Genomic DNA, 13,293 nt, shown 5'->3' with positions numbered 1-13,293 from the left:
GTCAGAAAAGTCTGGGCATTACTGGAACTACCAGAGCATACTCTTTTTTACTGAATGATATTTGGAAGCAGCTCAAGTACTAATACCACATGACACATAATTAAATATAGCGATTTCATTTAGTTGTTAAAAAGACTACCTTGGGCTTCCCTGGTGGTGCAGTGGCTGAGAGTCCACCTGCCGATGCAGGGGACGCAGGTTCGTGCCCTGGTCTGGGAAGATTCCACATGCCGCGGAGCGGCTGGGCCCGTGAGCCATGGCTGCTGAGCCTGCGCGTCCGGAGCCTGTGCTCTGCAACGGGAGAGGCCACAACAGTGAGAGGCCCGCGTACCGCAAAAAAAAAAAAAAAAGACTACCTTTCACAGTTTCCCCAAATATTCAAGGACATCTGGGATCATTGTTTAAAAATAAATAAATAAGGTAAGAAAGCAGTAAATAACTGGAGAAGAGGAAAGACTGAAGCTCCAGAAATTGGTAAAGAGCTTCTTAGAAGGGCCTTCCTCTAATCTCCCCTTTCCTGGTCGCTGGCCTTCACTAGTCATTTAGCTCTGGCCGAGGATGCTCGGGAGGAACTGTGGAGATGTCTTTTGGCTGCATGCCATCCTCTGAACTGCGCATGATAAAAACACTAAAGTACAATAATAATGGTAAATTATTCTGTCTTGTTCCAAATGATTTTAAACTGTTTTGGAGAGCTTTCAAATGCTTTTGAATTAAGAAAATAATTGCAATCCTAAATTTCAGGAACATGACAAAACTTATAATATCCTATTAATTTAAAGTTGAGGTACCTTTCATTCTTAATACATGTTATTTTACAAGTCCTTGCATATTTCAAGGTCTAAATAGATTTTTAAAAATGTTCTTAGAGCCTTAACTTCTTTATTTTAACAGAAATAACATAGACTCTTACTTAAATGTATAAACTTAATATATATTCAAATATCCAATAACAGAGAATGTTTCATATTAGCTTGTTAGTTAAATTACATTTTGTGAGTAAACAAATTTAGAGCTTATGAATGAAGCCAGATGGAGAACCAAAAGTATCAGTGTTTGCCATATTTTGACTGCAGACAGTGACTGAGGAATTTTAGCTATGCACCATGCCTCAACCCTGACCTCCAGAGGCCGTTCTAAGAATGACGGAAGGTTTCTAACATTTAAACCTTGACGGAACTTTGTTAAAGCTATCAAATTTGTCCACGTGCTTCAGTGAATCCGTCTCAGAGCACAGCAAACAAATGAGGAAATTATCCTGTCTTAATCCAGAGAACTATTCCAAACTATTACTTTAATTTCCAAAGCAATCCTTAATATTTTCCAACTGGCTGGAATTTCTAACCCATTCAAGTGTTACAAATAACTTTATTCACTCTCCCTTCCATTCTTTATGAAGAACGATAACTCACCAATATTCTCCTTAGTTTCTATTATCAGCTAAATGAAGATTACCAGCAAAACGGTTCTCGGTTTCCCTGAATGATCTTTTAATCTTTTCCTACAAGGCTCATTTTCTAATCTCAACTTTTTTTTTTTTTTTTTTTTTGTGGTACACGGGCCTCTCACTGTTGTGGCCTCTCTCATTGTGGAGCACAGGCTCCGGACGCGCAGGCTCAGCGGCCATGGCTCACAGGCCCAGCCGCTCCGCGGCATGTGGGATCTTCCCGGACCAGGGCACGAACCCGTGTCCCCTGCATCGGCAGGCGGACTCAACCACTGTGCCACCGGGGAAGCCCTCTACTTATTTTTATGAGTCTATTCTAAGACTTTTATTAGCTACCCAGTTAACATTAAACGTCATACGTTAATGATGAAAGAGATGAATTTATTTATAATACTTTAGGGAAATTTCATATTTCCTTACACATAAGCTACCAAAAGACCATCCTGGAAAATTGCAGTTAATTAAATGAATTAGCTACTAATGAGATTTAAACAAACAAACAAAGCTACTGATGCAATTTAAATAACTTGAAGAAATGTTACTTAAAGCTCACTAATAATCATTACACCCTCAAAGTGTTACTTTGACATACAAATATGAACAAGATGGTGTCAGATGCTACCCAAGATCGTGTTTTCCAGGAGTTGGCTACTAAAGCTTATGCTGGGCACACGTGGCCCATATTTGAAGAATACAGAACTTACGACCAACAGGATCAATGCTTCTCGAAAGACTTGATGATAAGACACCATTTTGGCAGAATCCCACATAACTACCACCACACCTCCACCACTACCCACCAAATTTCCACTTTCCCATTCCCAAGACATATAGAATCCCACAACCATGAATATGATCAGATTTGAGGACTTGCAGAGGGCGGGGTGGTATTATTATGACATATCACTTTGCTGAGAATGATACTGTGATCTATAAGAAATATATGTAGAACCAAAACTGAAGTGGAGTCACTTATGTTGGGGACAAAAAGGAGCTGGCGACACAGGTGCATTAAAGAAAAGCAAAGGTTAACCTTACCTAATATCAGTTGGGAGATTTTACAGCTCTTCTCAGAAATCAGCAGAGGACACCAGCAATCTGCCAAGGTCAAAAGTCAGTTCACACCGCCTCTGGACTTTTTTGTTCCCCTAAGTCAGCTACCCTGATTCAAAAAGAAAGAAGACCATCATGCAACCGGTCAGCTGAAAAAGACAAATAATTTCCGCATTTACCCCATAAAAACCCTTTAGCCTATAAACAGCTGGGAACTCACTGCTCCCATAGCCTTGAGTTTCCCAGCTTGTCGGTCAAAACCCTTGCCATAAACTCATCTTTGGCTTTGTTTTACTTGGTGTGCAGAGTTTGGTTTTTCACATATATATCTGGCCATTCAGATGACCAAAATATATTTCTCATATGTATTTTGTCTTCCTCCATGTTTCCTGGCTCACAGCTCCCCAAACCTTTGGAATTTCCTGAGTGAGTGACAAGAACAATGGCAGCATCTTTTGTTATAATATTTGGTCTCTTGTCCTCAGTTTCTGGAAGCACTTTAGAGTCATAAAGGTGAAATGGGTGTCTTGTTATATATAACAAGCCCTCTATCACTACTGGATTTATGTTAGGGAGATGATTTTGGGATAGCACATAAGGATGGGGGCTGGTTGCCAGGGGAACCAAATATTCTTTCAAGGAGGAGTATTAGGCCTGGCTTAATTGAGAACCACTGATTTGATACTATTTTAAATTTCCGAAGTTAGTCCCACTTTCTTATATCTCCTCTACCAATTCCTCTACCAAGGAAATAAAACCAAACAAATTTATTTAAATATAGTCAAGCCAAAGATGACAAAGAATATTTTCTAAGCAGGGAAAGAAATGGAAATAAATGATTGACCAAATCATCAAAAAATTTATTTTTTTCAAAGGTGTTGCTAAACTCAAGCAGTCCCTCTAGTGCCTGGAGTTGGGGGCACCACTAAAGGGACGGCAAGGCTCAGAATTCCTTAAGAAGTCAATTCTGAAGGTGATGAACAAGAACAGAGTAAGAAACTTTTGCTTAAGAAGTCAAATGTGCACTCAAAGTATTTCCTGTGTCCTTGTCAGTGTGTTTTCTTAGAATTCACTGTGTTCACACCAGAATGAAAAGAGAGGATGGCATCCAAAACCCACACAAATCAGCTTCCCAGCCCAAGGTGGGCTCGAGTCGCAGCCCCCAGCAATGGGCGTGGATGTGAAGTTGGAGAAGAGCTCTTCCTGGCATATCAAGTCCTCTCTTTCTTTGGGAGAAAATAGCACACTTTGGCCATAGTAGGAGAGATTGACAAACCTATTTTAAAGGATGTTTACTGAAGTGTTCCTATTGTATTAAAGCTATGCCTTTTAGTATAATAAAAGGAGTAAAATTTTTAATCTCCTCCTAAACGCCTTCTCAAAAATAACTCGAGAGATAAGAAAAGTTTTGTTAACTTCTTCTGCACCAGTAGAGGAGATTACTCTCTTGTCTCTTCCCACAAGAGACATCAGGGTCTTAAGGGTATGATTCACTGTGAGATTAATTTCCCATCTCTTCGGTTACAGTTTGCATCTCCCAACTGGGAGGAACGTTTCGATTTTTGGTAAACATTTTTAAAAAATCAGTTCATGTTTTGCCAAGTTTGTATGGATTACCCAATTAATACTCAATATAATCATTATCTGGAAGCTGCTTTTGGGATAATCATCAATTAAATAGTTATTTTATTTTAATGAAGAGAGAAAAAACATTTTCCTAAGGAAGAATGTTTTTAAATTAATTGATGTGTTCTCCACGTTGTAAGACGTTAGCATTCACATCTTGCCTCTGCTTTACAGCTAGACATCTCTGTTATCGTTAAGAGAAGGAAATTATGACTAGCACTCAACAGTAGGAATATCACCTGGAAAAAATGAGTCTTTATCTCATTAAGGCTTTCAGAATGACTTCTGAGATGATGATAAATTATTTTACATTCCAGGAAAAGGAGAGACAACTGTAACTATAGTTACCAAGCGTATCAGGGGCCCCTGCTTTCCAGAATAGCCTCCAGACTAAGTATTTATTCAAGTGAGTTGTCATGTAAACACACTGAGAGGCAGGAGGTTAGAGAAGGCTTTAAATGCACCTGTCACAAACATTTTAATATGCAACATTTCTTATCTTCACTTTTTTTTCCATAAAATACTATGTACTTTGGAAACATTTTTTAAGAGATAGCCTCCCTTGAGTTGCCTAGGACAAAAACCATTAGATGGCCTTTGTTCTGGTACAACAGGTATTTATTTTCTAGACTTCACATGTCCAGGATGTAATGCTCATAGATGGCCTTGACTTGCTTAATACTTTTAACTGGAAAGAAGGAATTTCCTGTTGTTTTAGAAGACAGGAAGTAGAATGTCCAGCTCCCCTTGCCTCTAGAAAACACTCTCTGTACTTACTTCATGGGGATATAAAATTCCAGTGCTCTAGGTAACTTCTGAAATTAGAGATGTCTTTTCCCTGGGGCTGTGCTATAGGCTGTATTATTTATTCTACATATTGATACTCAATATATATTTGGCTTCTTCAGAGCATATAAGAACACAGGATCTAAAATCAGGTACCTGGATCTGAACACTAGATACTTCACTTACTAGATATATGAACATGACCAAGTTACTTAATCTCTTCAAACTCTATTTCCCCATCTGTAAAAAGGAGAAAATAGTAGTGTCTTACTCTTAGGTCGGTTTTGAAGATTAAATGAGGTAACTCTCCAAGGCTTAGAATCTTCCAAGATTTCTCTACCAGTGTTAAGAAAAGAGAGGATAATCTTTCTCATTCTTCCAAGAGAATCAACAGGAAACTATTCTTTAAACACACACACACACACCTCTCCAAAGGAGAGGAGTGAAATTCAGAGTCAATATAATACCGAAGAAACTATTTCCCTAAAAAAAAAAAAAAGTACAAAGTCCCTAAGCTACAAAGAAAATAGCCTGGGCTTCCCTGGTGGCGCAGTGGTTGAGAGTCCACCTGCTGATGCAGGGGACACGGATTCGTGCCCCGGTCCGGGAAGATCCCACATGTCGCGGAGCGGCTGGGCCCGTGAGCCATGGCTGCTGAGCCTGCACGTCCGGAGCCTGTGCTCCGCAACAGGAGAGGCCACAACAGTGAGAGGCCCGCGTACCGCAAAAAAAAAAAAAAAAAAAAAAAAGGATAATAGCCTGATATTACTATGCACAGTGGCATGAGTTTACTTTTGTTCATCTATTTGAGATATCTGGATTAAAGTCCTAACCTCAGGCTTTTCATCCTGGTAGGGTTTTAACTCCGTTTAGAGAACTTCAGTTATCCCTAGTGCCTTAACCAGAGTTGAGGGGAACCAAGGAATATGCCTAGGGCTGCCCATGATCCTCTTCCAGGAGCCAATAGAAGTCTTAGTATAAAGGAAGAGTCTTGATTTTCTAGCCAAATTAGAATTATCTTATTGTTATTAGATGTAATAAATTTCAGTTCTTTTTAGATTTTCTAGGTATAAATAATAGCACTGTACATTATGATAATGCAGATGCTTCTTATCTAATATTTATTCATGACACATTCTTAGAGGGAGAAATTTTATATGTACACTTTAATTACTAATGTTGTTAAAAAATAAAGGTTCAAATATTGGTCAAAAATATTTTTGGGGGGCTTCCCTGGTGGCACAGTGGTTAAGAATCCGCCTGCCAATGAAGGGGGACACGGGTTCCATCCCTGGTCTGGGAAGATCCCACATGCCGCGGAGCAACTAAACCCGTGCGCCACAACTACTGAGCCTGCACTCTAGAGCTCGTGAGCCACAACTACTGAAGCCTGTGGGCCACAGCCCATGTTCCGCAACAAAAGAAGCCACCACAATGAGAAGCGCCCCCCCACAGCTCACCACAACTAGAGAAAGCCTGCACGCAGCAACAAAGACCCAACATAACCAAAAATAAATAAATAAAATAAATTTTTTTTGAAAATGACCATTAGTGTAATAGAAATAGAATGTAGATTTCAAATCACAAAAAAAGAGTAATAAAATAATTTTATTCAATCAAGCAAAAGTCAGGGCAAAAAAAAACAAGAAGAAGAATATAATGAAGACAGCATAGTAGGAATTAAATAGGACTTCTGCTTCTGGACTTGACAGAACGAGTGGTACAAGTATCGTTCCCTCTCACACTGTAAACAACTATTAAACTGGACAAAATATATGAGGTAACCGTTGTCAGGGACTGAACAATAGGCAGCACAGGACTGTGATTCTCCGAGGAGGAAAACACACATGGTGAGCCTCATGATAGCCCTGGATTCTGCTTAGAGGTCACTTTTCTACCTTGGCTCAAGGAGGTGGACTCTAAGAGGAGTGACGGGCATTGAGGAGGCAGAGATTGAAGTTGCAAGTTGCTGAAGGGGTTGGCACTTAGAGAGGAGCTTCCAGAGCTCTACTGGTGGAGGACAGGCGGAAGTCTGCATAGAGATTGAAGGTGGGTCATTGGGCTAGGCTGAATATGCACAAGATCAGACTTCGGGAAACTTAGCAGAGATCGTCTGCTAAGTTTGGGGCTAACTTTGGTTCAGCAAATTCTGAAAAGGCATTTTCCAAGTGGTTAACATTCATCTGAAGTTGAGCACCGGGGAGATATTATTAAAAATTATCTTCATCCAACCTCATCAGAAAATGTAAATAAACATAGACGCTACTAGATGGAGAAACTAAATGAGAATGCAGTTAAATTGGCAAAATAACCCAGAGTGCACAACAATCAGGTCCAAGTGTAATATTACATGTGAAGAGCTTCAGTGAGTTTCTTTAAACTTGTTTCAAGATTCACCTCCTAGTAAGTCATATTCAAATTATAGATCTCAAGTTTAGATATCTGTAGCTAATCAATATCCTAGCACATTTGCGACTCATTTCTCATTTGCGTGGGTCAGTTCTGTTCTTAATTTTGCTGGACTATCAGAGCAAGAAAAACCAGAGACCAATACTTATGAGCCCTGGTTTCCTCACATGTAAACTAGAGGCAGATATCTGTGGGATCCAAACACAAAAGCTACTGCATAAATACTTTTTGATTATTTAGACTTACACTGCCAAAGGGGGCTACAAATTGCATACAGACCATAGTTTTATTATATTTTCCTAATTAACTCATTCAACAAATTGTTTTTTAGTATTAATATATGGCAGGTATTGTTGGGCACAGGAATTAAACAGTGAATAAACCTAACAAAAATCTTAGCCTTTATGGAGCTTATAGATAATCATAGTGTAATTAAGTAAACATGACCTAGAGGATTGAGTTGGCTTATTTTCTTTTTCTCCTGGCTGATATTTTTAGGAATAAGTTACCCTGGTTATTTTTTTCATGCTTTGGCTTTATTCCTTATCTTAACAATTTAGGCTGCTTATTTAAAAAAGTTACATTTGATTTATCCATAATAGCCAAGTATCAATAGTTTTAAACATGTATAATATACTTAAAAATTTGTACATACTGAGAATTTATTCTGAATTTAACTCAAAATGGATAAAAGTATCTCACCTGTTCATCACAGTTTTATTAGAGCAGGTTTTATTTTTTTGATTTTGTTTATACATATATTTAAAGTTTTCTACAATGATTGTATGGTGCTTTCTGTTAGAAAAAGACATTATTTTTAAGTCTTTAAATACAGTTCCTTATACTGTCTATAAAAAATTAGGTCATGAATAAATAAACATAAAACTTGCTTTTAAAAAAAATAATAATTTTTGAACCTAGAAGTCTACTATAACTTAAGCAAATAACTATATTTATATATTTATATTTATAACTTTGCTTAGCTATAACCTAAGCAAATTCTGAAATTTGTTGAGGCCTCTTTGGCTGAAAAATTAGGACATTTCTTAAAGCAACAGACTGGAGAAAAACGTTTTTGTGAAATATACCCTGGATAAACAAGGTTTAACTTAGCCTTTTCTGATGTGCGCTGCAATATATTTTTATATGAAGGAACACTAATCTGTATAAAACAAGTTTTCTGTTGCGTAAATAGAAATGCCATTACATCAGTGACAACTGTCCTGAGTTTAAGAATTGCCCTGAATGAATAGTGAAATCCTCCACTGTTAACACTCTCCTGAAAGGGACTGCTAAGGAATTTTTCTTTTTGGTGGGGGGGGCTGCGTTGGGTCTTCGTTGCTGCTGTGCGCGGGCTTTCTCTAGTTGCGGCAGCGGGGGTTACTCTTCATTGCGGTGAGCAGGCTCCTCATCGTGGTGGCTTCTCCTGTTGCGGAGCACGGGCTCTAGGTGTGAGGGCCTCAGCAGTTGCAGCGTGCAGGCACAGCAGTTCTGGCTCACAGGTTCCAGAGCGCAGGCTCAGTAGTTGTGGCGCATGGGCTTAGTTGCTCCACACCATGTGGGATCCTCCCAGACCAGGGCTCAAACCCATGTCCCTTGCATTGACAGGTGGACTCTTAACCTGGAATATTACTCAGCCATAAAAAAGAATGAAATAATGCCATTTGTAGCAATATGGATGGACCTAGAGATGATCATACTAAGCGAAGTCAGAAAGAGAAAGACAAATACCATATGATATCACTTATATGTAGAATCTAAAATATGACACAAATGAACATATCTACAAAACAGAAACAGACTCACAGACATAGAGAACAGACTTGTGGTTGCCAAGGGGGAGAGGGGTGGGGGAGGGAAGGATTAGGAGTTGGAGATTAGCAGATGCAAACTAGTCAAAAATACTGAATCACTATGCTGTACACTTGAAACTAATATTGTAAATCAACTATACTTGAATTAAAAAAAATCAAACATAGAGTGTGTTCTCCATGGATTTTGTGTTCAAAAAATATTTTCTGAACACCTATATGTCTGGGCACTGTGGTTGGCGCTTGGAATTTGAAAGGAAATAAGATAGACAAGATCCTTGTCCTTTGGGAGATAGATTAAGAATAAATTATGTACATATTTTGATAAGTGTTTTAGAGGAAATAAATGGAAAGCTGAGCAAGATGGATAATTTAGGCCAAAACTCTCCTCTGGTATAAAGAAACATCAACATAACATTTCACCAAGGAGTACAAATCAAGGTGGACTTGCACTTCCAATGTGTCATCGTGGTGCTAGTGTAGGGTGAATTGTGCCCCTTCCCCAAAACTGGTATGTTGATGTCCCAATCCCAGTATCTGTGAATGTGACTTTATTTGGAAATGGTGTCTTTGCAGATGTGATGAAGTTAAAATGTGGAAATAATGGACTAACATGGGTCCTAATCCAACGACGAGTATTCTTATTAGAAAAGGAAAAATTGGACAAAAACACACACAGAGGAGAAAGTCATGTCAAAATGGAGGCAGAGATGGGAGTTATGTACCCACAAGGCAAGGAACACCAAGGATTGCTGGCAACCACCAGAAGCAGAGAGGAGTGTGGAACATACACTCTCTAAGAGCCTCCAGAAGAAACCAACCAAGGTGACAGTTTAACTTTGGACTTCTGGCTTCCTCAACTATGATAGAATACATTTTGTTTGAAGCCACCCTGCTTGTAGTACTTTATTATGGCAGGACCAGGAAACCAAAATAGGTGCCAGTGGCTTTATACAAGGGGATGACCACATAGGATGTTTTCTCGATTGTACTGTGCAGAATATCATTTTCAAAAGAGAGAACAAAACATCAACAAAAAGGAAAGATTGATTTATATTGGGAAGACCAAAACTAGCTAAGAGTCCCTTCAGTTCTTGAAATTCTCTGACTCTTAAACCAGAAAAATTGTGTAGTCGAGCAATTATCCACTCAATTAGTCCTCACGAGATCAACTTACTAACACAGGAACCCACTGAAATGGGGCATGCTAGCCTCGCAGTCTGAGTTGGGATGGCTTTACTTGTGCTCCTTGGTGAAATATTATATTGATGTTTCTTTATACCAAAGGTGAGTTTTGGCCTAAGTTATCCATCCTGCCTATCAAAATCAACAAAACCACACGTGTTGCATAAACATGACTTTAGTGTTCATATAATTGTGTTTTTTCAGAGTTTAAATACTTAAAATCCTTTAAACCAGGGAAACCTTCGTTTCTCTTCTGGGATACATGTATTTCCAGTGTAAATTTTTTAAACAAAGAAAAATAGCATAAATCTTTTCAACAACTATAATTTAAACTTGAACCAAATAAAAGCGATTTGGTATCTTCTTGGAGAGACATGCTCCTACGAAGCAGAAAAGGAAAAATAGAAATAGTTTTAAAACAAAGAACTTGATTTGTTTAAGACAAACATAAAGCAAAACAGAAAAGGTAGTGCCCCCAACCCAACACCACAGAAAATGTCAGCATAACAGAAAATGTCAAAAGAGAAAAAATCTAACCTTTTTAAAATCCCATTCATTTCCCACAGACTTTAAGAATCTTTCCTTTTTAAATAAAAATTTTCTTCCTTTTTCTTATTGCAGGAAAGGATATAAATCAATCTGGCACTGCCCTATAAAACTCAGACTTATACTAAACAGAAGCAACAAAAGTGTGAACTGATCTTCCCTTTCCCGGTGCTGCCTTTCCTTCAAGGGCCTTAGCGCATCAATAACAGAGACCACTTAACAGTCCAAGGTCATGCAATAGAGAACAGAATGAGCCTTAAGTTTAAGTCCACCCTTCCCTTTGCCCAGGGCGATAGAGCAGAGTGGAAGGGCTGCCATTTGTACAGCCCCAGGGGTGCCCTTCCTATCACATAATCTAGTTTGCAGTGTATCAGCAGAACGGTTCAGAGCTAAGCTTTCCAGGGAATAGGTGGGAGCCGGTGTGGCTTCATTACTTATTAACCATGTACCTTGGCAAGTCTTAATAGTTAACCTCCTAAGCCTCAAATTCCTCATCTATTGAACAAGATAATAATATTCCCTATTTCATAGGATTGTCAAAGGGCATAAAATAATGCAAATACCTGGCATTATAAGAAGGAACTCAACAAATCACTTATGTATTGTTACTATATATAAGCTTAGGAGATGGAAAGTGAGAAAAGGTTAAACCTCCCTTCTGGGTCTCTCCTCTACAAGTATGTTCATATATTTGTTCCCACCCCACTTCCTGACATTCTCATCTATTTTGTCCTCACAACACTTAATTAAACAGCTAAAACAAACAAAAAAAAAAACCCAAAAAACACAGCTAAAGCTCCAGTTATGAAAGTGATATATGCCCTTGATAGAAGACAGCTGTTGCCTAAGCTACTTATGCTGATAGAGATTCAGCTTCCAATTTCCAACAAGCCTTAAGAGGCATTCAAGCCTCTGCATTGATGTTCTATCAGTGGCCTGGAGAAGCGACCGACACGAGTGAGGAGAGAGTGAGTTAAAGACACACGTAAGCTGGAGGCTTCATGTATGCTCACCAATAGATAAACATTTGGGGAGTTAGTAACCATTTGAGTGTCCTGTCTGCCAAGACTGTGGTGATTTTTGACCAAAGAACCAAAAGTCTCAGGCAGTCTGCTGGTCCCTCAACCACTAAGCCTAAAGATGTGCACTGAATTGCAGCTACATTAAATGTATCTCTTTACCCATGAACCAACACAAAAGAAGCAGGCTGATTCTGGGTACCTCCCTTAAATGCCAGCTGGTGCGTCAACAAGCTTGGAATGGAGCTGTTGAGCCAAGTATCAGTTTTCCTCAACAAATAGTCCTCTGAATATGTGCTCCATTAGATCTATGTGAAGGGATCAACTATGAAAGAGTTTGCTACATCACCATGTTATCAGTGTCGTCAGCATCATTGCTAATTACTTGAGTGCCCCCAAAAGTAGAGTTTGAGACAAAGACTTGGGTAATTTTTGTTTGGGAGGTGATGCCAGGGAGGCAGAGTAAGCAGTAAGGAGAGTAAGACAGAGCAGGGAAAAAACCTGGTAAAGTAGGTATTGTACAGCTGGTTATTGCTGTGAGCAACTGGGATTTAACCTCATTGGGAACCCTTGGCAAACCACCTAGAACGCATAAAATCACAGCGCAGCTGACATCACCAAGAGACAGATGGAGATGGAAGAGTGGGGAGATGGGGAGAGCAAGTTCTCCTGTGAAGTCAGATTATCAAAGGGAATGAGCTGGGCGGAGAGGAGGTGGTAGCCTCAAAAGCAGTGCTTGAAATTGAGAGTATAGACAGTTTCACTGTAGTTCTTATGTTAGCTCCCTTATTGTAGGAGAGCTTCTTCTCTCCTGGTGAGAAAAGGAAGCTCAGAGTAACTACTGCCCCTCTCTGTGCCTTAACTCACTCTACCCCTGAGCAGGTTAATGGTTTATATGAATGTAATTTTGGAGGAACAACCCATGCTTCACTCAGCTCCACCCTTTTTCCTTTTGGAAGTACCTCCTTCCAGAGAGTACCAGCTCTCCTGTGCCCTCATACTGTAAGGATGCAGGGCTACCTCTGTCATGGGAGGGAGGGGAAGAAGAAAGGCCCGCTCCTGCCCAGGGCTGCTAGGGACAACATGCTTCCTAATTCTTGGGTTCAACATTGGAAGTTCACTTGGCTTACGAACCTAAAATTCCCATGGAAGATGGGAAAGGGAATTGCTGCTGAGAATCTGAAACCCCAAGCTGACCCTATTCTAGGATATATGCCTCTTCGAGGGGGTAGAATCTTCAGCTTAAAAAAGAAAATTGGGGGGCTTCCCTGGTGGCACAGTGGTTGGGAGTCCTCCTGCCGATGCAGGGGACACGGGTTCCTGTCCCGGTCCGGGAGGATCCCACATGCCACGGAGTGGCTGGGCCCGTGAGCCATGGCCGCTGAGCCTGCGTGTCCAGAGCCTGTGCTCC

General features: G+C 39.8%; 1 protein-coding gene across 1 annotated transcript in view; it reads right to left on the bottom strand.

Annotated features, from left to right (window-relative positions):
• Positions 1–2,490: 2,490 nt before the first annotated feature.
• The window catches only part of IQUB (IQ motif and ubiquitin domain containing), a 124,892-nt gene continuing 114,089 nt past the window's right edge, over positions 2,491–13,293 (bottom strand). The window contains exon 13 of the mRNA XM_027102063.1: positions 2,491–2,609. Within this exon, the coding sequence (XP_026957864.1) occupies positions 2,601–2,609 (9 nt within the window). The 3' untranslated portion in view covers positions 2,491–2,600. The remainder of the gene's footprint in view (positions 2,610–13,293) is intronic.

The sequence above is a fragment of the Aethalodelphis obliquidens genome, unplaced genomic scaffold (genome assembly GCF_003676395.1).
Source record: "Aethalodelphis obliquidens isolate GAN/ISIS:26980383/991018 unplaced genomic scaffold, ASM367639v1 scaffold5, whole genome shotgun sequence".
In the NCBI taxonomy this organism is placed as follows: Eukaryota; Metazoa; Chordata; class Mammalia; order Artiodactyla; family Delphinidae; genus Aethalodelphis; species Aethalodelphis obliquidens.
The sequence above is the reverse complement of the archived record's forward strand: the minus strand, read 5'-3'. Positions and strand labels throughout refer to the sequence as shown.